This window comes from Phaethon aethereus (assembly GCF_964289735.1).
Source record: "Phaethon aethereus genome assembly, chromosome: 9".
NCBI classification, from domain to species: Eukaryota; Metazoa; Chordata; class Aves; order Phaethontiformes; family Phaethontidae; genus Phaethon; species Phaethon aethereus.
In genome coordinates this window covers 6,279,044-6,301,713 of record NC_138585.1, presented here as the reverse complement: position 1 = coordinate 6,301,713, position 22,670 = coordinate 6,279,044, and the positions used below count along the sequence as shown (strand labels likewise).

The 22,670-nt window shown below is 38.0% G+C and overlaps 1 protein-coding gene across 1 annotated transcript in view; it reads left to right on the top strand.

Moving 5' to 3' along the window:
• Positions 1-16,759: 16,759 nt before the first annotated feature.
• The window catches only part of PIK3CB (phosphatidylinositol-4,5-bisphosphate 3-kinase catalytic subunit beta), a gene marked incomplete at both ends in the record, with an annotated part of 44,515 nt that continues 38,604 nt past the window's right edge, over positions 16,760-22,670 (top strand). Inside the window, 3 exons of the mRNA XM_082003669.1 lie at positions 16,760-16,912; positions 19,779-20,004; positions 21,417-21,640. Coding sequence (XP_081859795.1) covers positions 16,760-16,912; positions 19,779-20,004; positions 21,417-21,640 — 603 coding nt within the window. The remainder of the gene's footprint in view (positions 16,913-19,778; positions 20,005-21,416; positions 21,641-22,670) is intronic.

Below are 22,670 nucleotides of genomic sequence, written 5' to 3'. Positions count from 1 at the left end.
TCACACCCCCTCCCAAGCTCCCGCCTTCTGGCCACTAGCTTTTGATTCTGATTTTTCTGACTCCATAAACACATATCTTGACATGGTTGTAAAACATTAATGCCAGACTGGTACTTCAGCTTTGGTTGTAAGAGAGAGACACTGTTCCTTTGTCCTTGCAGTTTCTAAATTGTGTAAGGCTGCCTTCGTTTTTCCCTAGTCTTCCTTTTTGGCTGTTGGCTGCTGTAGGCTCCTAGGCTTTAATCATGAGAAGTTTCTGGACTGGTTCATACCTTTATGCGCCACAAGGTTGTTTTCAAAAGGTTGTGCATGGAGCAGTAACCTAATTTTTTCAGGCTTAAGCAGATGGGGCAGCAATTATTTTTCCCTTAAAGCCACTGAAGAAATCCAAGCTGCTTCACAGCGCTTTACATGCTGATCCATAGAGAGGTTCTGCTCTGTGTGGGACAGAGGGAATGACCGCCCTCGTTCCTGATCGCTGTACTGCGTTGAGTTCCTACAAGCACAGTGTGGACTACTTAGTGTGGTTTAGAAAAAGAATTGTTTATGAGAGGAGGAGTGTAGTTATGTGACTTGTGTTTTGTGGCTTGGCCTACAAACCTGTAGATAATAGGAGTGCAAACTGATAGCACTGCTTTGTTCTCAAGGGGGTTTTAAATATTTTTTGTTTATTTTGCTTTGCTGAGAGCCTGCTTTGCAAGGTAGAGTGAAATGGAGATGATGTCTTGGCTCTGTGGAGATAATTTTGTCCTGTACGTCTGCAGGATGTTGGTAAGAGGAGACCTACTGAACCTTTCTCCTGCTGTTTCACAAGTTGAAACATGAATAGGAAGATGGGATCACTTGTGTCATCAACTCAAATTCTCCGTAATAGAACTACAGATGACATTACACTCTTAAAAAAACCCCAAAACCTAGCTTACAGCCAAGTGCAAAAGAAAAGATGCAGTTAGGAGAGTGAAGGCAACTCCATTTCCCTTTCTTTTGTCTTTAACTGCAATGGATGTCTGTTGATCCGATCAAAATCGAGTGTACAAAAATTAAAAAATATTTGTAGCAGCTACAAAATGTTTTTGACTATGTAATTCATGATTATGATACCTATAGTGTTAGAATAAATGACATTTTTTTGCTTTCCTTTTTTCTTTTTGGTAACTGAGCATTTGAGGATTTGACATTAATTTTTTAGATTGTGTAATGTGAATGTGGTACTGTAATATTCAAAGAGAATTAAAATGTGTGGTTAATTAGAGATTTCTACACAAAAAGTTTATAGAACTATTAAAACAACTATAAATTGCTGATTTTTTTCATTTGGTTAATTACATTATGTTGTGTTTTGCTTTTTTAGGTCGCATTTAGGTCATCGTGTGGAACCTTCCGAGAAAACAAGGGTAATAGTAAGAAAAAGATGTTTAATAAAAGTATCTTCACTACACAGTCAGAGTGAAACAGGAACAGGTTCTCTGGAGTAAGTATTGCAGTTTTTATTGGTTTGGTTTTTTGTTGTTGTTTGGTTGGTTTTTTGCTTGTAAACTCAATAGCATGGTTACTAGGCTATTATTGTATTTAACTTTGTTGCAGTTGCATTAAAAAAAAAAATCTGACTCCATACTCATTTCAGTTGATCAGCAGGTAATGGCTGCTCTTTTAAACTCTTATTGAAGCATCTCCCATCTTGGAAGAAATTGCATCGTATGAATTTTAAATGGACTTCAAATTTTTCTCTTGGCTTCTGTGTACTTTGGGTATGGTTTTGAGCAGGAAGTGGCCTAGTATAGATTTAATTACATGTAGCTCCTGATGTGCTGGCAAAAGTTAAAGCCCTGCTTGTATCTTCCAGGGAATTTGAAAGTATCCTTGTTTTTTTGTCTGTAACTTTCCATTCCTGGCACTTTCTGTGTGACTTTGATATTTTTGTTGTCAGTATTTTAATATTTGCCTTGTGTTGCAGTTCCATCATGCATCAAACTAGCATAAGTCTTCAGTTTATGGATCTCAGATACATCTTTTCTTCCCTGTTTCTAGTTAACTTCTACCTTTTGTGAATTCTAGGCTGACATATGTGTGTCTTATTTATAACGTAAGAAGTTTAACTACCTAACTGGGGGACTATGGGATTGCACCTTTTGGTAATAGATACCTAAGCATTTGTATGCTGATACAGTGTAATTCTTAATTTCTGTTTGCTTCACTTGCTTGAGATGGGAAATGTAATGATTTTTCTGTCCCCTTGTTTGCATTAGATTGTAAGGTGTTTAAATGTATTCTTGTGGTTAGAAACTGGGAAAAATCTGCATAATTGTCTGATGCAGATTTTATTCATGCGATGTGATATGTGAATGTAGTGCTGCAGGAGTCATTGGAGACGCACTGGAAATGCGTGTAGTTAGGAATGAAAAATATCTGGCTGCTAGAACTGAAACGTGGTGGAAAATAGTTTTATTTTAGAAGAAGTATATTTTGGCATATTGCTTTATTGACAAGAGGAAATGACTCTTCTTAGCTGCTTCTTCAAAACGGGATGTGTACATGGTGTCATAATTTGGTCTGTGAAACCTAGTCAGACAAACACAACTTTTCCTACTCGGTATTTTTCCAAAGTGTTTTTAACTGGCAGAATAACACATTCGGATTGATAACTTTTTTTTTAAAGGCAGGAAATAAATTATTATAGAATTTCAGTTAAATGGGGATTTGAAGATGTTGATGTGTCAGTTCCCTTTCTGTAAGTCTTTGAGGCAAATGCTGCAATTTTAAGTTAGCACATGTAAATCTTTATCAGTTCCTGATCAAGGCCATATGTCAAGTGGCCAGTGAACATGTTTATATAAGGTTCTTGTAGCAGCTGATACTTGAATTCTGATCTGTGAAGTTTTTGGGAACTGTGTTGTATGAAGTTACTTGTCTTTCACTGACTTCCCAGACATAACACGGTAGAAATACAGGCACCTGTCACAATGCCCAAATAAAATAACACCTATTTGCTGCTCACAGGCTTATTTTGACAAGTTAATTCTTGACTCCAGTAATCAAGTTACCAAAAGAGATGGGCAATAAAGTTGAAACTGAGCTCTCCAAACAAATGAAATGAAAGATGTCTGCTGGAGACAACGTTAGTCATTTAAAATCATTGCACACAGGCACGAAGCTCGCTCGTGTGTTTATGAGCCAGTAAACTTGTGTGTCCTGCCCCGCTGCCTTTCCCCCCCCCCCAGTTGTAAGGGACTTGGAGAATTCAGGTGCTATAACCTAAAATTGATTCCGGTTTGTCCTTTTTGGGGGAATATTTTTGAACCCTTTTTGTTTGTTTTGATTTGGACGCTTGTGTATGCTTGCACAGGTTTCAATTCTCACAAAGTATGTTGCAGTTGGAATCCTTCGTTAAGGTGCGGAAACCATTAAAATGAAGCCCGAGCGGTGTCCGTGTGCCCAGCTGACAAGGCAGGCGCGGGTCTCACGAGGACGTAGAAGCCGGTGCCGCCTCGGGCAGCCGGCGCCGCAGTCGCGCGGCCGCTGGGGGCGGCTCTTGGGGGCAGGAGCGTTGCGCGTGTCGGCAACGCGCCCTTGCGGCGGCGCCGGCTCAGCGCGCGCCGGCAGGGCGGCCCGCCGCCTGAGGGGAGCCGCCGTGCCCCGCCGCGCAGCACCTCTCGGGCTGCAGCCGCAGCACCGTCGCCAGCTCTGGGCCCTCAAGAACGGGGGGAGATGCTCACACACCGGAGAGCGGCCAGCGGAGGGCCGCTGCCGAGGTGATGAGGGGGCTGCAGCGTGTGACATTCGAGGTGGGCGGGGAGTGTGCATCACCTTTGTTTGGAGAAGACAAGGAGAGAGAGGCCTTCACAAGTTTTCTGCTGCCTTCACTAGTTTTCCGCTGCCTGGAGGGGGATTATAGAGGAGACGTGGCCAGATGTCGGAGAGGTGGAAGGAAACACAGAATGCGCAAGTTGCAACAAAAGAAATTCCAGTTGACCGTAAGGAAAAAAATGTCACTGTGAGGGTGGTTAAGCACTGGAGTGGGTTGCTTATGGAGGCTCTGGAGCCTCCATCTGTGGAGGCTTTCAAAATTAAGTGTGCAGACACCTAAGCAACATGCTTTAACTTCAGTGTTGAAGCTAATCTTGGGAACAGATGATTCCCAGAGGTCCCTTCCAACCTAAATTAGTCTGTGATTCTTAGATAATCTTAATTATTTTTGAACCTTAACGATGAATGGCCAGGACTACTTTTTGCTTTATTGCCATTAACTTCATGGCAAAAGTATTGGTGATTTTTAGGATTATTCTTTTCTATCAAATATTTCAAGTTGTCCTTATAAATAAGTATCATGAAAAAAATACATAAAATACATCGAAATATTTGCGTTAGACTCAAATTGTTGGATTTCTTTCAATGCTTGTTCAGCATTGAACAGTCCTGCTGGTGTAACAGATGGGAATGAACAGCCACCTCTGAATCTGTGGGTGACATTGAAGCTGGTGTTAGAAGAAATTTAACTGCAAAAATCCAGAGCAGATTGCTCCTTGTAAGAAACTGACCCAGTCAGGAAGAATGTCTAGTCTGATGAAGCATATAATTTTTTTTTTTTTTTCCTTAAAGGGAATCTTTCTGACTTTTAGTATCCATGGCATCTCTGTATATGAGACTTAAGCACACTCTAGTTATGTGATAGCTCTGTGTTTCGGTCTGTGTGCCCTCCTTTTAGGAGAAAATTTCACTCCTAATTAATTTTCCACTTTTTAAAATTATTTCACTTTTTTACCTCTCTTTCAAGATGCATACAATGTCTGCTGGAGAATAACTCTCTTTCCTAGAGGCTTTGATTGAAATATCAGAAGTAATTGAAAAGTGAATATTTTAGTCCCTCTGTGAAGAGGTATCTATATATAGGAAAACATCAATTTCTGGTCTTAACTTTTTTTTGTAGTAGAAAGTCATCTATGTCATAATTTAGAGACGTAACATGGAAGCAGTTGGCTCCTGGTGAAATTTCATGGTCTAGGTCCATTTGTACAACTCAAAAGGAGAAGAAATATTAACCGTTTATGTATTTAAATGTCTTGTAAATGGAATGTTTACTCCTCCTTTTCCTCCTGTGTTTAGAGTGGAACAAGTAATCGCTCTGAGTGGTAGAACAGGCAAGAACATACCACAGAGCAGAGCTAATACTGATTTAATATTTCCTAAGGTTTTTGTTGGACTATTAAGAATTCTTGTACTAATTCTTGTATAGCAGTGGGGGGATGGGGACCCTACAATTTACTTAGTACAATAAATCAAATAAAAGCATGACTCCAGATTGTTAATACATCTTTTCAGGTTCATGACAGACACATTACGTAGTCTTTTGGATAATAGCTTGGGCTGTTACAAAGCCAGACCTTTAGGCTGTAATTTTACCTACATATTTTAAAATGAGTTTAAGAACTGTGAAGTGGCAAGCCAGCCCTGGGGCTGGAAGAAACTCACTTTTCCTCCACCACTCATCTTGCTTCTGTTTACATCTTCACTTTGCTGGCATAAGCAGTTATGCAGCTTTGTAGGAAACTGTCTGACCTGCCTGTGTTAAAATGACATCTTTATTCTGGGTTAAGGTTCCTCTGGGTTAAGGTTCAGCTGTTTCTCCTCCTTTCCCCTTTAGTCTGACTGTCCGTCCTCTTTCTTCCCTTGTGCCAGCTCCATTCACCCTTTCTATTAAGCTTGATTTTTTTGTTTGCTTGTTTGTTTGTTTGTTTGCTTAAAATACCCATGTGAGCATCCCATTGTTTAAATGTTCAGTAGAATCTTTTTCTAATATTACAACTCAGCGTATCCCAATATTTCATGCTAACCTTTCCCTAGTACATAAAATAGCTACAGTGATCTGGATTATCAAAGGGTAGCGACCTGGGCTGTGAACTAACCAGGTCTAATCTTCTCCCAAATGTTTAGTCTCGTTTTACTCTCCTGGAGCATGTTACACAGAATGCGTTGGTCTTCATCTCAGGTCCCACTCTGCCTGCTGCTATTTAAAACTTAACCAGAGTATCTAAGAGAGCTGTTTACAAATTTTCTTAAGGTGAATGTACCAGATATGTTCTCACAGCTCAATTGACACAGAGTACTAAATTATTTGGCTGGGCTTTTTGCTTCATTTGAGCTTTTTTCCTTCTGGTCTCCCAGACTGTTGGTCAAGGTGTCAAATTAACTGTTATTTATATGACAGTGCTTTCATAATCTGCTATTTTCTTCCATTTCTTTCTATTCCCTCCCATCTTGACCACACCGAACTGGATTCCAGTGAGCTAAAACGGGACGTTTTCTCATAGTGACCCCAGCTTCAGGATAATCCAGTGATTAAATGCTTGTGAAGACAATTTCAGACAGTAGCTTTTAAATGTGAAAGGAGTTTTTCTTCTCCTTGCAACTCACTTTAACTGTACAATACAAAAAGATGGCCTGAAACCCCTTACATTTCTTTTTAATATATATTAAAAAAAATCTATATAATGATTTCAAGGTAGAGCAAGGGATAGTCATGAAATAGCTGTGGGAAGCTGTTACGTTACTTTTGTATCTAGTGTTCGTTATGAATGACGTGGTGCCTGTGAATTGTCTGAAGTCTATCAGAAGCCTGTGAACTTAAGTTTTATTAATTTGTTTGGTTCATCATGAATAATTTTTGGAGGGAGAAGGAACTGTGTTTACTTGCCTGAGTATAAAGTAATGAGGAGTAAGAATTTCCTTTTATCTTTATTGTTCAAACCAGTTCTGATAAGTCTTCTGAGTCTGGAATACCATTTTAATAGTATTGTTTGCTACCTGTAGACTTGTTTTGCAGGAAAAAATTTTCTGAAGACAGTCTCACTTACAAGTAGTTTTAAAATTACGGTCTCATTGAAATATAGAATAATTCATAAGAAGGGATAACCAGAGGTAACCTAACTTAACCATCTGTTAAAATCAAGTTGCTTAAATTTAAATTAAATTTTAATTTGAAACCAGTTAACATGTTTGCATTTTTTTTTGTATCTCTTAAGTCCTGTTGAAGTCAATTGCAAATTCAGGTGCTCAGCATTTTTTGAACTGGGCCACTTTTCTTTATAGGCATTAATATCAAAGTAGAGACTCCATTCATTGTAGTTTTAAAATCCTAACTTCAGTTTTTAGAACTTAGTGTGTAATGCTATGGGTACAGCACAGGAGTAAAGCTACAGAAGATGAACAGGGAAAATAATTTAGGGACCATGGAAAAAAACTAACTAAATTCTCTTTGTTTATGGAAAATTAACTATCTTTCATGAGGGGGAATGAGAGAATCTAGACTTGAATAGCTGAGAGACCACGCTTGGTACCAGTCTGAGCACTGTGATGGAATGACATTTAAATAAGGCCTTTCATGTTTTCTGTACATAGATATTTTTAGAAAACTAAATGGTGATATTTTCATTCTGATTTCTGGAGGAATCCTGACTAAATGCACACTTAATTTTCCATTCCATAGGGCCAGCTCATGTGGCAGTTGAACTGAACTGCTGGGAAATATTTATAGTACCACATGATCTTTAAAAATAACTTCCCAGGCTACACTGTAGATGTCTTGAAATCTTAAAATCTTTGCTATTGTAGATAGATAACTATCTACATAACTATGACATTCTGGGAGTGGAAAAATCTTAGCCTTGCTGATTTAGGCATTTGTATTTATAATCGAGTTGTTTGTATTTACTTTTTAAATTTGTAAGCCATTTAGATTGAAATTCATCTATGCAGCTGTAGAAGGCCAGAACCTTGAGCGAGTTCACTCTTTAGGGCAAAATAGGAATTTCAGTGTCATGGTATGAAATAACATACAGAATAAACTTTAATTGTTGGTGTGTTAGATCCCATCTTTAAAAGAGGTTCACTATTGATCCTGTGTGAACTGTGAGGTCCAGTGAACAGAAAATAGAGTTCTTAGTAGTACGTGCGTTGCTTAGCATAGGTGCTTCTCCTTGTCAGGTTAAACCTTTAAACAAAAGCTAGGTCGCAATTCCACGTTACACCTAATTCCATCCCTGTGACTACTGCTGGAGGGTAACAGGAGTGTTCTCTCCCCACCCTTGCTTCAGATATAGTGCCTGCTTGTCACAGGGCGAGGCAGGTCGTTCCCCGAGTTGATGGAAAACTAGTAATGTTTGTTCATACTGTTTTTCCATTGTGTGGCTAGGGAGATGGGGGACAGCCAAGAAAGGAGAAAAGAATAACAGTGCTGCTCTGACTGTGGACTGCCGTCAACTACAGATAAGGTGAAACTGCATGCAGGAAAGTCACCATTTCCTTAAGAGTCAAGCTAGTGCCTGAAGTGATCCTGTTATAGTCAGTATAAATACAGTGGAAGGCAGCAAAATGGGAGTCCCGTGCATCACTCTGAAACTGCTGCCAGTGTGTTGATTGCAGAAGAGTCGTCTTGGACCTGTAAGCTTATAGGCTGTGGTGGCAACTGTGAATTATGTTACAATTTTAGGAATAGAAGAGGATGTAGTTTTACAGAGCCATGAACTGGCACACTGATCTGATGTATATATTTGACTTCAGAGTCTTCAGAAGAAATGAGAGTTCTTTCAAATACAAAGAATGAGGAATTTTTCCTTTGATTTTTTTTTTTTAAATGCCTCCTAAGTTTCATAGGACATAAACCTTCCTGCATATTCTGACTCCTTTTCCATCTTATTGGAAAGATTATGATCTGCTGCTAGATTCTTTACCTTTATTTGTTCTTATATATTTTCTTTATAGCTTGATTATCTTTTTATAGTACTAGATGTTTACATAGTTAGAAATAACGATTACAATGATTATATTGTCTAAGCGCTTAGTGTTTTTCCTACTTAGACTATGTGATATGCTGCTGCCATTTCCTAGAAAATTACTGTGCTCAGATTGTCATCTAGTCTGTTCTGGACAGTAAGATATTGTTTAAACACTCCTCTTGTGTGTCTGAATAGGGTGGCCTTCTTCAACTGCTTTCACTGCTGCAAGACTTTTTTTTTAGCCCCTTGACTGCCACATGACAGAGCAAGCAGTAGATAAAAAGCTGTATTGATCACAGTGATGATCATCTTGAATGTGGTGCTTAACAGTTATAAAAACTTAACCAGATTTTTTCTTTATATAGTAAGCAGAGTGCTCTTAATTTTTGCATAATCAGAACTAGTTTCTGATATTTGTCCTTTATTTAAATATTCATGGTTTTAGTGAAAAGAAAAATAAACCCAAGTTTGTATTGAACCTGAAGAGCTGTAGATACCTACGTGCACTTAAAATGCACCCTTGTTTGAAAGACGTGGTGTAAAAGAAACTTACTCCTTAAGGAAATCAACTTTTTCATACACAAGGGATTTCCCCCACTCCCCCCAACTTTGTGCCATCTGTTTGGGATAGCATACTTACTTCATGCTGAGAGAACTGTGACCACATTTTGGGGGTAGGTGATGTCATTTCACATGTACAATATGTCGTCTAAAGAATTGTCTGAAGACTAGATTTTTCTTGGAGCTAGGAGGCAGCCCAGGAGAGTAAATGCTATGAGAGGTAACAGGGCATTGGAGTTTTCCTGTAACGCTCTGTCATGTGGGTGTTTATGTTTACCAGCTTTCTTGCAGCTTCTTTTACTTGTCTTTTATTAGTATTTTTTCCGACTATGCTTCAGGATAATAGATTGAATGTTGCACTGGATTTTACATTGGTATCTTTTACTAACAGAAAAATACCCCCTCAAAGGATGAGTGTTAGAGGATTTGTGGTGAGTTCACAAGTAAAGGAGAATTTCTAACAATGACATAGTGTGAAATTTCATAATTGGTGCATTCTTCAAAACGTTGGTTTTAGAAGTTACCTGACACAGATTAATATTGGGTATTGATAACAATCCATGTGGATTTGTGGGTACTTTTTAATGTCTAAGTCTTTTGCTGGTATTATAAATTATTTTCAAAGGAAAGTTCACTGCATTGTCACTCCATGCCTATTTTTTTGCAGTGCCTCCAGACAGGCTTGCTCTCTCTGAGCATGCTCTTGTTCAGCTCTTAGTTTCAGGATAACCGTATGAAATCTCTCCCGCGCTTCACTTTGTCCTTCTTATCTTCTTGGTTGGCACTGTTCTATGTCAGATATTTGCACCTCCCGGATTTAATTCCTTTACAATGAGCAAGTTAACTACTTGACACAGGTAAAACTGAGTTCACAGGCTCTTACAGCAGTGGTGTGGAGCCTTTGCAGCGGGGTGCCTGGGCTCTCAGTGCTGTCTTGTCCTGAAGTAGTCACGATGGAATTGAGATTGTCACAAACTGGTCTTGCCTGCCTTCTCAGCAAAATGGGATTAGCTTCTGAGTGGATGGCTTAGTAAGGGAACACAACCCCAACTTGTAACCACAGCTTCTGAAACCCTACTGATCCTTTAGTCTAAAAGATAAGTCGTGTAACTCTTGGATGTTCTGAATGCCTGGGTTTTGTTAATTGATAATTGCCTAATGTACCAGTGGTTCTGCTGGTGACTGACACTTGCTGGAAGCGTTGCCTACATGGTTTTTACAGACTGCTTTTGTACCTGTACTGTATAGCCTAGGCGTGTGTGGTTCCAGTTCCCTGTTTTGATTGGGGGGGGGTGGGCGGAAAGTGGTCTGCAATTTACAGAAAAACATGCATAGCTTGCTTTTGGCTATCATCTTTCCTGAAACCCTTTTAGGAATCAGTGAAGAAGCAGCAGGGTGTTTTTTTGTGTTTGTGTGTTTGGTTTTGTTTGTTTCTTTTGTTTGTTTTTTCCTTTTTCACTCTCCTAGTGTCTCTTTGGTTAGATGATGAGATATACTTTTGTTGGGAGGTGGAGGGAGAAGCTACAAGGTCTCTTGGCTTCTGGAATAAGGCTGTTAGCACTAGAGCAAATTCTTCTGCTTGCCTAGAGATGGCAGGTCCTTTAAAATACAAAACACACCCCCAGCCCCAAACTCCCCAACAAAACAAGAATGACGACGACGAACTCTGCAACTTGGAACACACAGCTGTTCTCAATAGCTGTTCAGGGACTATGGTCTGTTGGCTGGTCTCTCCTGCTTAAAATGTCTGATTATCTGTTGATCAAGGCCATAATACAGAGGAAAGACAGAAAATTAAATTCTGTAACTTGCACGTTGATTTCACAGAGGAAATTCTCGCTGTCTGCAGGAATCCATAGTGGAGACAAAAATAGCTTACATTGCTTCTGTGGTGAAACAGTGTGGTCTGTTGGTGAAGCAGTGTCAAGACAAGTGAAGGTGGAAGACATCAGTGATGAAAATCTGTGTAACTTGCTGTATGGTTCACTTGATTCCTTCCTCCCCTTTTACCTGGCTGGAACTGTATTAGTGTGAAGTATTATTAATTTTGCTTTAGTCATTTAGAATTTTAATTGTCTTTTATTTGGGAATTCTTTCTCCCTGTTGAAAGCAAATGAAAGTGTTATTTCATGTGTTGCTTAAGTTGCTCAAAATCAGGGCTGCTGTCAGAAGGGATGGTCCTGCCCTGTTCTCAGCTAAATTACCAGCACCTTCTTTCTGTGTTCATGCAGCATGCCTGCTTAGAAAGCTGTTTTGACTGAAAACTAACTTTAAAGAAGAGAAATATCTAAACTTTCTGTTGGATCAGTGCTCTGATCTTGCTGACAGAAAAGGCAGTATGATCTTCTACCAGTTTTAGCCGTTTGTAAAACTGCATCTTGAGGCTGTAGTTACCTGAAATGCTGTGACACAATCTGGAGGCTTGCTGCTGATTAAAAGAGATGATCCTGCTTCCATTTTTCTCCTTTCAGAGGCTCTGGCACTTTCTAGATCCTTCTCTGATTTGATTCAATTAGATAATGTGAAAGTAGCTAACTCACTTGATTCCACCTGGATGATAAGCTGAAACGGTTCCTGAGGAGACTTGACGTGTGCTGAAGGAGATGCAACGCAGGGGAACAGAGCTGGGCAGCCCAGAGTAAGGGGAGCAGAAAGGAGGATTGTAGGCATTCCCCTCTAGCTATCAATGACCCTGGCGTTGTATCACACAGCTTCACTTGGAGTGTATTATGAAAACCATGTTACGGCACAGTATGGAGGCTTACAACATAGATGTTGACAGCTTGTATTGATAGTTGTTCAGTCTTGATGCTTGGTGCACCTTATCAGATGTACAGATTTATAAATTAAAAAATCGCAGGCAGTTGTCTTGGTTTGAGAAATCTTGTTGTAGGGCTTCTTCTCTGTGTGCATTAAATAAGTGAATACAAAGACGAGGGTTAGATTTTCTTTCTCTTTTTCTTGTTCTGTAGATGTTCTACTAATCTGTGTTCTATTTCTTTCCATTAGTCTAAGCAGCTTTTTCAGAACTGCTGATACATTAAAATGCAAGCTGAGTGGTTTTGAGATTAAGAGTGTGTCTGTATGTGTGTGTATATACACATATATATGAATCTGAAATGCGTAAGTCAAAGTTCAGAGAAAATTTACACTTTCCATAGGAAAGTTTGAATGCTGTCTGTCAATACTGTGTACCTGTGACTTAGAAAAAGCATTTAGTATTGGGCTCTGCTGCTATTAAATCCAGTGAATCATTGATTAGATACTTGAGTAGCCAAGATAAAGTACAGTTTTAATTACTTCCTTCTTTTGTATGAGAAGTTGTTTTTACTGTGACAGTAGGCAAGAATAGCTATGAGGTTAACAGCCTGAAATAGCTTTTTATTATTATTTTGATTGTTGTTTTTTTCCTTTAGCTGGAAGTTGTTTAAAATGTGTCTGGTGTTATTGCTGCCAATCCAGATGTCTTTCTGCCTTTGTTTCAGTTACTAGATGAGATGTTGTTAGTTAGTCACTAGTGCCACCACACATTTTACAGTTTGGCTCATGACTCACAGTCGTCTTATGTTGGCAGTCGCTGTTATTCTTGGTACAAATACTTGTTCTCTCTTGACCCCTGTGATGTCAGCTACTGGTGGAAACTGGGTGCTGACTTTAAAAGACACTAACCTGTTTCCTTGAGGAAGGAAATACTAAGTTAAGTGCCTGAAAGCAAGAATAGCTTCCCAGCGTGCTCAGATTGGCGTGATGATTGCTGTTCGCTTTTTAATTGAAAATGGAGATAGAATTTTAAAAGATTCTGATGTCTCTGTTGGAAGTCCATAATTATAAACAAGTATCTTAGAAGAACTTTGTGCATTGTGGTGTCTAGGTTATAGGGTATGTAACAGCATTTTTAAGTCTTGCTTCTTTGAATGTTTTAAACTCTTGTTGATGCCCTAAAGTGGTTTCAACAACTGCAAATGTTGTGGCAAAACATCTGAAAGAGGATGAAAATAGAAAAGATCTTATGCTGAATTAAAATAGAAATTATGAACAAAATAACTACATAGAACAGATTAGTATGTTTGTTGCTGCTGTACCTGTTAAAGTAGTGCCTTTTATTGTCAATACCACCTTATTTTACCACAATGACCACAGAAAATAACTGAAAATATACTCTGTGTGTATCCAAGCACGAAAAACCTTTAGTTTTAAATAATTTAAATGATGTTTCTGTGACTACTGTTGTCAGTTACAACAAAATTGCAGCCAAGATTTTATGGGTAGAAGTAGCTGGATGGAGGAAAAGAAAGAATACCCCATTTAAATAGTAGCTTGTTAAAGATAGACTGATTGGTAATGAGGAACTATGCTTTTTTCTCTTGATGTTTTGGGTAGGTGCTGTATTATTCTAATAGTGTAGTCTGTGTTGCATGATGGGGTTAAATTTTATTTCTTTCTTTTAGACAATTTAAGAGTTCTCATACCATGCTAAACTTTCCACGCCCATTGATGAATGAAGGGATGGATTTGTAAAGATCTGGTAATTAAGATAAAATATTTTCATACCTGATTTGTTACTGTCACCAGGTGTACAAGCCCACCTACAATTCTTTTTGTATTGATTCAGTCTGGTGCAGTGTAGTGGATTTTTGGGGGGCAATGAGGACCTGGTGGTGATGAATTATTATTTGATAATGATGACATAGGAGCTCCCTAATTGTTGCTTCTTTTGAGGATTTTCCATAATGTATTTACGCTCTCTGAAAGTTAGAGGTTTCTTCATTGCGTTTAATGAAAATTCTACTATGTTTTTGTCTACTACAAGCAAAATACAAAGTGATCCTCACAGTTAGTGTGGTAACAAGCTGTGTAGGCAGCAGTCATGCTTGTATGGGTCCTCACAACTTTGCTAAGGCAAGGTTTTGAAATGACTTGGGTCTCATTGTTCAGTGTATTTACATGGCAGTTAGAGGTGAGAGTTCAGTGTGTTGTGTCATATCTGAGGCAGCTTTGAACTGGCAAGCTTGATAGCACAGCTGCGGTACCAAAAAGCTGCGTTGAGTATTTAGCTGGGCTCCATGCGAGTTTTGGACTTGCTATTTCACTGGTGACTGGTAAGTTTTAGGAGATTTCAGTTCTTTCTAGCAAACCCTCTTTCTCTGTGGGAGATCTTAATCTCCTTAATTTTTCCAAATGTCAGATGAGCAATTTTATATATTGATGGTAACTGGAGGGATAGAAACCAGTACTGAGGAATGAGGCAGAGATGGACTGTGAATATTTGAAAGTGGTGATTTAAATGGTACTATTTGGTTAACAATGATGATCAGTAACAGTTAGCACTGAACAGCCCTTTATAATATATACAAAATATTAATAGCTTGTTTGTCAATAAAAAGTTACGCTTCTATAATAGTTGATTTTTGTGCTGCTGGTATATTATTATTCATTGTAGGCACATTCAGCTTTCCTATATGCTTGCTTGCTTATTTATTTCATTGCAAGCTGTCTATATCAAGCAAGGGATTACAAAGAGACTTTCTGAAGAACCGCTTTTGCATTTCTGTTGTCAGTTAAGGATGATAATGCATATGACAATGAATGGTTTGATTTAAAAGCCTACCAATTTTAAAGGGTTGAATTTCTGTGAAGTAGGAATATCAAACAAATTTAACACGCTATAAATGAAGTGGCAATTCCTGCATATCGTAAAGTTTGGATATAGTAAGTGGTGGTGTGACTCTTGCCAAACTAAGCTGTTCTATAAAGAAAAAAGATAAGCTGGAGAGGGAGGGGAATGAAACACCCTTGTTATGATGTAGTTGGTCTCCTGGAGTTTTGTGGCAGGTTCAACTATAGTGCATTCTAAAAAGATTTCCTCGTTGCTTGACTCGGGGAAAAATAGTAATAAAGTGCTTTGGGATTGAGAAGCTGTATTCATAAATGCATACATATTTGGAAAATTTGCACAGCATGGTAACTATCTGTAATTCAATGGCATGACAAATTTAAGCAATCTTGTACTGTATCTAGGCATACCTTTATCTATTTAGCACCCGTAGAAGGGATTACCTTTTTTTTTTGATAATGGATTTTGCCTAGTGTCTTAGCAAAGGGGAAAATACTGTGTATCAAAGAGACTTTTTAGCAATGTAGCCAGCAGTAGTGACTGGATTTCAGAAGGCTCTTGTGCTTTTTTCTTTTTTTTTTTCCCCATTTGCTGATGAGCTTGTTTGAACCTGCTCTGTGATGTATGAAGAACAGCAGCCCAGTGTATCAGTTACATCCTGCTTTTTCTGCTGGTGCTGTAATAGGGGAAATCCTTCAGTTAGGCAGAACAGGCCCGATTTCAGGGCAGGGAAGGGTTCTAGAAGGGAAGGGAAGGCGTGATAAAAGTAGTGGAAAGCTGTAATACTAGTGGAGTTGCACATTCTGGCTTTTTTTTTTTTTTTTTACAAATGGCGATTTCCACATCTCATGATGTTGAACAAGAATTAGAAAGGTGTTACGGGTAGCTTGTCTTTATTGGAGAAGTGCTTTACAGTAGTGTTTTACAACACTTCCCATCCCTTTGTCTGCTGAAGAGCATTGTCTGGATGAAGAGGAAGGTAAATACTTAAGTGAGTAGTGACTGAAGGGTAAATGCATCTTTAGAGGGTGGTAATCAAAAAATAAGACTTGGAAGGTCAGAAAAACTAGTGGTAGCATCAAGAGTAAATAAAAATGCCTTGAAATACAAAGGACAAATAATCAGGAAGCCAGTGTAGTGAGCTGAAGTAGATCACACAAAGGGTTTCCCCTTACCCTGCAGTGGATGTAGTTTACAGAGTGGGTTGAATTCATAGATGTTCTTTCTTTAAGGGTGCAGGCAAATTGACATAAATGTCATTAGAGGAAAACGTCACTTTCTAATAGGGTTGAAGATAATTTTCCTGCTTTTAATACAGACTTTCAGGTTGAATATGTCACTGGCATGGGCAACTAGCAGGAAATTTGCAAAACCAAAATGATGGAATTAACCATGTGTTTTCATATTAAATATTGCCATGCTTTGTCCAAGAAGTTTGCTTTGATTGTGTTTTGTGCAGGTAGATAGTTCTAGAGAAAATGTAAAATTAAATTCTAACCTTGTTTTAGCTAATGTCTAAGTAGTAGGGGCTTTTTTCTCTTAGTACTTTGTCTTAATGGTATAAACATCTCAACAATAGTGCTTTACCAGGCAAGTGCTTTCATTATATTGAATGGAATTAATGAATAAACTATGCTTACGTATTTGCAATACTGGCATTTGAGACCCCAGACTTGCAAGCTGAGCTGTATGAGCAGGCTTATGTAAACTTTCTAAAGGCTTTAAAATGTGTATCTAATTATAGAAGGTTAAGTATACTGAAATTTTTTTTCCCTCCCCTAAGGCCATGTGGTTATGATATTATTGAGATTCCATAATGCCTCCTGCTGTGACAGACAGCCTTGACATCTGGGCAGTAGATTCGCAGATTGGTGCTGATGGCTCAGTATCTGTGGACTTCCTGTTGCCTACTGGAATCTACATCAACCTGGATGTCCCTCGAGATGCCACCATATCTCATATTAAACAGGTAATACCAAATGGTCAATTAACTTAAAAGTTAACTTATATTTGGAATGGGTGCTGTTTCTGATTTTTATGTGCCTTTTGGCAAATCAAATAATGAATCTGAGTAGGCATAAAAAATAATGTATTGAAGACGCATGCATAGCAGATTGATTAATAAAGATGTGTATGTGTCTGGAGGTTTGGAGTGTGTTTGGGCAGATGGCAAGGTTTGGAGAAATTACTTCTGGCTGATGGTTACACTTCAGCAGAGACTATTCTAATAGCTCTATATTAACAAAGTATTGCTATGTCTAAAGCTTTTTTTAACACATTGGTGTAATACATTGTATGTTGATTTAACATTTCTCTGATCGGTGTGCAAACAGCAGACGCTGTGTCTAATTTGATTTTTAATGTAGAAGTCACAGATCTTGCTCCTGCTTCTTTTGATTGACACCAAAGACGGATGCTTTAAAAACTAAGTATGCCACTTCTTAAAGGTTGGGTACAAGTGCGTGGTTAGGGGATCACTTAAAAAGTGAGGGAATACTCAAATGGAAGGAAGGGGAGCATGTAAGGAAATTACAGATACTAAAGAATAATCTACTGACCTTTCATCAGATAGTGGCCATGTGAGGGCATTTAGACAAGTTACTGTGGAATTAGATAGTGGGTGAATTACAATACCAAGTAATCTGCTCCCTAAGCATAATAAACTTCTAGAAGAAAATAAAGAAGCATGGTTTCTCATTCCATTGCATTGCCTGGTAAGCGAGTACATTGTTTTTCATTCCTATTCAGTTTGACAGTATTTACTTGTTTATAGAAATTAGTTTCTTTGTGTCAGTAGTAGCTTCTTTTTATTATTTATTGTACTACTAATTTGAAATTTTCTAGACACTGAAGTATTTTTTTAATGCAGTGGACCACGTAGTATTTTACAAGAAATGGGAGTGCCACTAGAAATTGAAGTGATCCACAAAATAAGTCTTGTGCTATACTCACATACTTGAAATAGTTCTGACTGGAAAAATGTCACTGTTGTTTTCTTAAGAGGATAACGTGGGCAACTACAGGTTATTCGGTGGGTAAGATAATGGAATAACTGATAGTGATTTCAACTGATGAAGAATTTAAAAAAAAGTGTGTAAGTGACCACAATAAGGGACTTGAGCTGTCTGGTTTCCTTGATGGCTGTGACACAGTGAAACTTAACGTGCTGTAAAGAGATACTGTTGATATTTATCTGTTTTTCAAAGAAAAGGAATGTTGATCATAACTAGAGAGGTATTTCATGGAAATCTCTGTTTGAAAACAAAACAATCATGAAGACTGCTGATGTACTGGATTAGTAGCTTTGCTCCACCATGTTGCTGTGGCAAGCCCTAATTTGTGGACCCTTGGATGTATAAATAGAGGACTTGAGAGCAAATTAGCAAATGAGGAGTTTATCTTGTATGTGAAACTGTTGAGATTAAAATAAGAGAAAATAATTAAAATAGCCAATTATTTGAAGGCTGAAGATTTTCTCATTTCTGTAGACTTTATAATTTTGTCAGGCCAGTGCTTTGGGTGGTGGCAAATGGCTGCATGGAGTGGAAGTCAGTTTCAGGGACTTCATGGCTTTTAAAATTTTACAATCATTAAGGGATATAATAAGTACCAGTAGCTGGAAATTGAAGTTAGACAGCTCAGGAGGTGGGGTGGGGGTGTGTGTGTGAGAAAAAGGTGCAGATTTTTAATCAATATAATTAGCTATTGGAGAAGAACACAGAGGCAATAATAGTTGAAATTGGAATTTTGGCTCTACACTAAAAGTAGTTGCTGGATTCAGCTCTCACTCAGCTAGGCAAAATATACTGGAATACATTTCTGGAAGGCAGAATTTATTGTACAAATTATGAAATATATGCAGGTGCATTCAGTTTGGCAAAAGAAGTCCAGTTCAGCTTCGATTGTTTGAGAGGAGGCTTTTGCCATTGCATTATTGATCCTGCAGTTCCTGTTTCAAAATAAGTTTCAGAAACAAATCCATAAATGTAAACTGTTGAAATTAGGACAACAACGTTCTCACACATGAAGATTTGAATAGTATTTAGGTTGTGAGAGCTCTTTTTACTTCCAATTTTGATTTCTGCTAAGGATTCGAAATATTTTACGTATTTGATATATTGGTGTTACTTAAGGTATAATCTGCTTCTTAAGTGTTCAGTTTGAGTAAAGTATTCTTTAGTGTTCTGTGGGTGACTTGCATGTCTTAGTGGCCTGCCCGCAATTTACAAATAAATTTACTTTAAGCTTCTCTAGATAACAGGGAATTTTTTATTCAGGAATTAGTTCCATAGTGGGAACTTGCTGTCTATGTATTACAATAATTACTCGAAAAAGAAAGTTTTGAGGGAGAAGGATTTTGATAGGAAGCTATAGGAGTGGATGGAGGAGAGTGATAGTTTGCTGATCAGTGTCAAGAACATCTGCCTCCAAAATCAGCAAGTGCTTTGTTACTGCAGTGACAGCCACAGTCCTGCAACTTTACTGCAAATGGGACTATATTGGGTCAATCCCAGGATGAGCATCAGAATGAGGGTTAATTCTGCCCTTCTCTCATCACTCATAGTACTCGTCCCTCTGTGTTTTTTACACCAGGATATTTATGCACACAAGTTGCTGCTGAAAAATAACCTCAAGATAGAGACTACAAACAAGAGAAACTAAGTATGTAATGGTATATAGGGATAAAAATGAAGCAAGTTAGCGAACGTGTTACTCTTACGTTCTTTTGGGAACATAAATGGAAATTAATGTTCTCTTCAGTGCCATAAGATATGTCCATGCTTTCTTGTTTTGTTTTATTTATTTATTTATTTATTTATTTATTTTCTTTACAGCTCTTATGGAAGCAGGCGCATGCCTATCCACTCTTTCACCTCCTCCTGGAGATTGACTCTTACATGTTCTCATGTGTGAATCAGACTGCTGTACATGAAGAATTAGAGGATGAAACACGGAGACTTTGTGATGTTAGACCCTTTCTTCCTGTCCTTAAACTAGTGACAAGGAATTGTGATCCAGGAGAAAAGTTGGATTCCAAAATAGGTGTCCTTATAGGCAAAGGTAATTACATTTAAATTTTGTGAAAAATGAGGGTAAACTTTGTTTTGTATGAGGGCTGTAATTGGGCAGGTAACAGTAGGAAAATTAAAAAAAAAAAAAAAAAAAATTATTTCCCTGACAGAATTTCCCTTCCTCAAACTAATACTTATATAGTTTAAAAGAATTTAAATACTCAAGATGAAACATTTGAAGGTTGTTGAAAGCTACCTTCTGTATTGTATTTTGGCACTGTGTTGTGTTACTACGTCAACTGAGCAAATTTCATCTTACTAGATGAGGGAAAAATCTATAATATTATTATTAAGTGAAGGAAAGCATAATCCCTGAGAAGTCTTACCGTAAATAGCCTAACAGCAAACTGGATACACAGGAGGAACTAGAAATTATTATGGTTTTGTTATACATGGTTTCTGAGTTGGTTAACAATATGATTCTTGTTTTTGCTTTCAATTGTGGCACTGATTTTCAGCAAACAATGAAAAGCTATTTTTAAAGGTTTCACAGTAACTTGTTCTTGATGTTATTTCAGAATTTTCAGCTTTTAAATCTACTCTGCTTGGTTATACAATCAAGATTGACAGGGTCAGTTGAGGTCATACCTCTTGTTTTAAAACAATGAACCATTGTTAGCTCTTTTATAAAGACTGCAGGTTTTGTTTAGATTTCAGCAGTACACTGTCTGCCTATTTGTTAAAACTGACAATGGAAACAGTTAGACAGTTTAAGCATTCAGACATATTCTGACAGTTTCTGAGAGATTCACATTCTTTGATTGAATATTTTTCTTATCATAGCTATGTGAGATCCTTCCTTATGCAGCCCCTATTCCCTACCTTAGCAGTGGAAAAAATGTACTCCTGTCTAAGCTGCTAAACTTAATGTTTTGCTCTCAAAATGTGTTCAGTGCCTTGCGTAATTTGGACAATGCCCTTCAAAGTTCAGGAGAAAAGAAAAAAAGAAACACTTGCAGGCCCTATACTTCCTGAAGTACCAAAGGACCCCAGCTGTGTGGACTCTCCACTGTGTATTCTCTCTTTTTATATTTTGTAAAAGGAATTTTACTGGTCTTGGGTTGGTTGAAACTTTCCAAACTATCTTGAACTCGGGGTGGGGTGGTGTCGTGGTTTAGCTTTTCCATTTGATAGTACTGAAGAGAGGCATTGGTTCCTGTTGCTTAAAGTGAACTCTCATGCCAGGTTGCATGGGAATTGTGCAAGTAACTTCAGAAAGTTCACTGATGTACAGGACGGCATAGAACCCAACTCACTTTTGAGCACCCATTTTGGATGGGATGTCTGAACAAAAACACTTACGTAACCTTAACTTAAAGATAATAAAGGTTTGAGCAGGATGGTAAAAGAGGGCAGTATTTATGCAGGTATGTATCCTTTTGCTTGCTTGAATTCTTCCAGGTCTCCACGAGTTTGATGCCTTACAAGATCCTGAAGTGAATGACTTCCGAGCTAAAATGCGAAGAATCAGTGAGGAAAAGATTCAGTCGCTTGTGGGTCTCTCCTGGATGGACTGGTTAAAGCACACTTACCCACCAGAACAGGAACCTGTTATCCCAGAGAGCTTCCAAGATAAGCTCTATAGTGGAAATCTTGTAGTGGCTGTACATTTTGATAACTGCCAGGTAGGAAGGATTCTTCATCGCATTTCATGTACTGTTCTTGATCTGGATTTGAATTAGCACGATTGATCAAGGATGTAAATGAAATAGAATACTGACATTATGGTGTTTGCTTTAAAATGCAACTTCTTTCATCAGGATCCTTGACTCTTGACAGAAAGTGAGAATACGAACGTACAGTTGTGAACTGAGGTTCTAAAGTCAAATTACAGCTCTATTTCTAAAGTCAAAATGTACAACATATATTTTATATTATTTGACGTTCATTTAAATGTAAAACATAATTCAAAGTTGTCAGGACCTTTTTGGCCAACTGTTACCGTGTTGCTTCACTAGCATTCAATTTTATGCTTAGGCGATGCTGGTGAATCGGAAGGCACCATGTTCAACACACTTCTCTTTTTGTGTGGTTCATTGTTGAACATCTTTGGGTTTGATCTGCTAATTAGGTTGAGCAAAACATTTTTTAAAAAAGAGGAATTAGTATTCCCTACACTAGACATGCATATGGTCAAATAAAATACTAGCTGAGACTTGGAGTTACCTTTTCGCTTTAGCTAACAAGTCTATAGCTTAGTTTTAAAATTAAAAACCCCTTCAGTTTCCACCTAAAATGTTTCAGCTTCTGTTTTTTGATGTTGAGGTTGCTATGATTCTACTTGAGTCTAGCATTCCCATTATATATTTTTGCGCTGTGTTCTTTTGGGGAAAAGTTGAAGGATCAGCATTGGAAACCTTGGAAATCTTACAGGTGTGCAAATATATCAGGCTGTATTTGGTGTCTATTTTGACCAAGATGCTAGATACTGATTTTCTAATGATTCAGTTGATTTTATTTAGAAAGCAATATTGTTTCTGATACTGCAATTTTTAACTTAAAAAATAAAAAAATCTAAAATGGTAAAATCATACCTGACTCTGGAAACACTAAATGCAGAGATGAATACTAAATTTGGTTACCAGTAACGCTAGTTGATGTTGGATGCATAGGTGTTTTTATGACAAAACCCTTTTCCAGTCCTCTTTGGCTTAG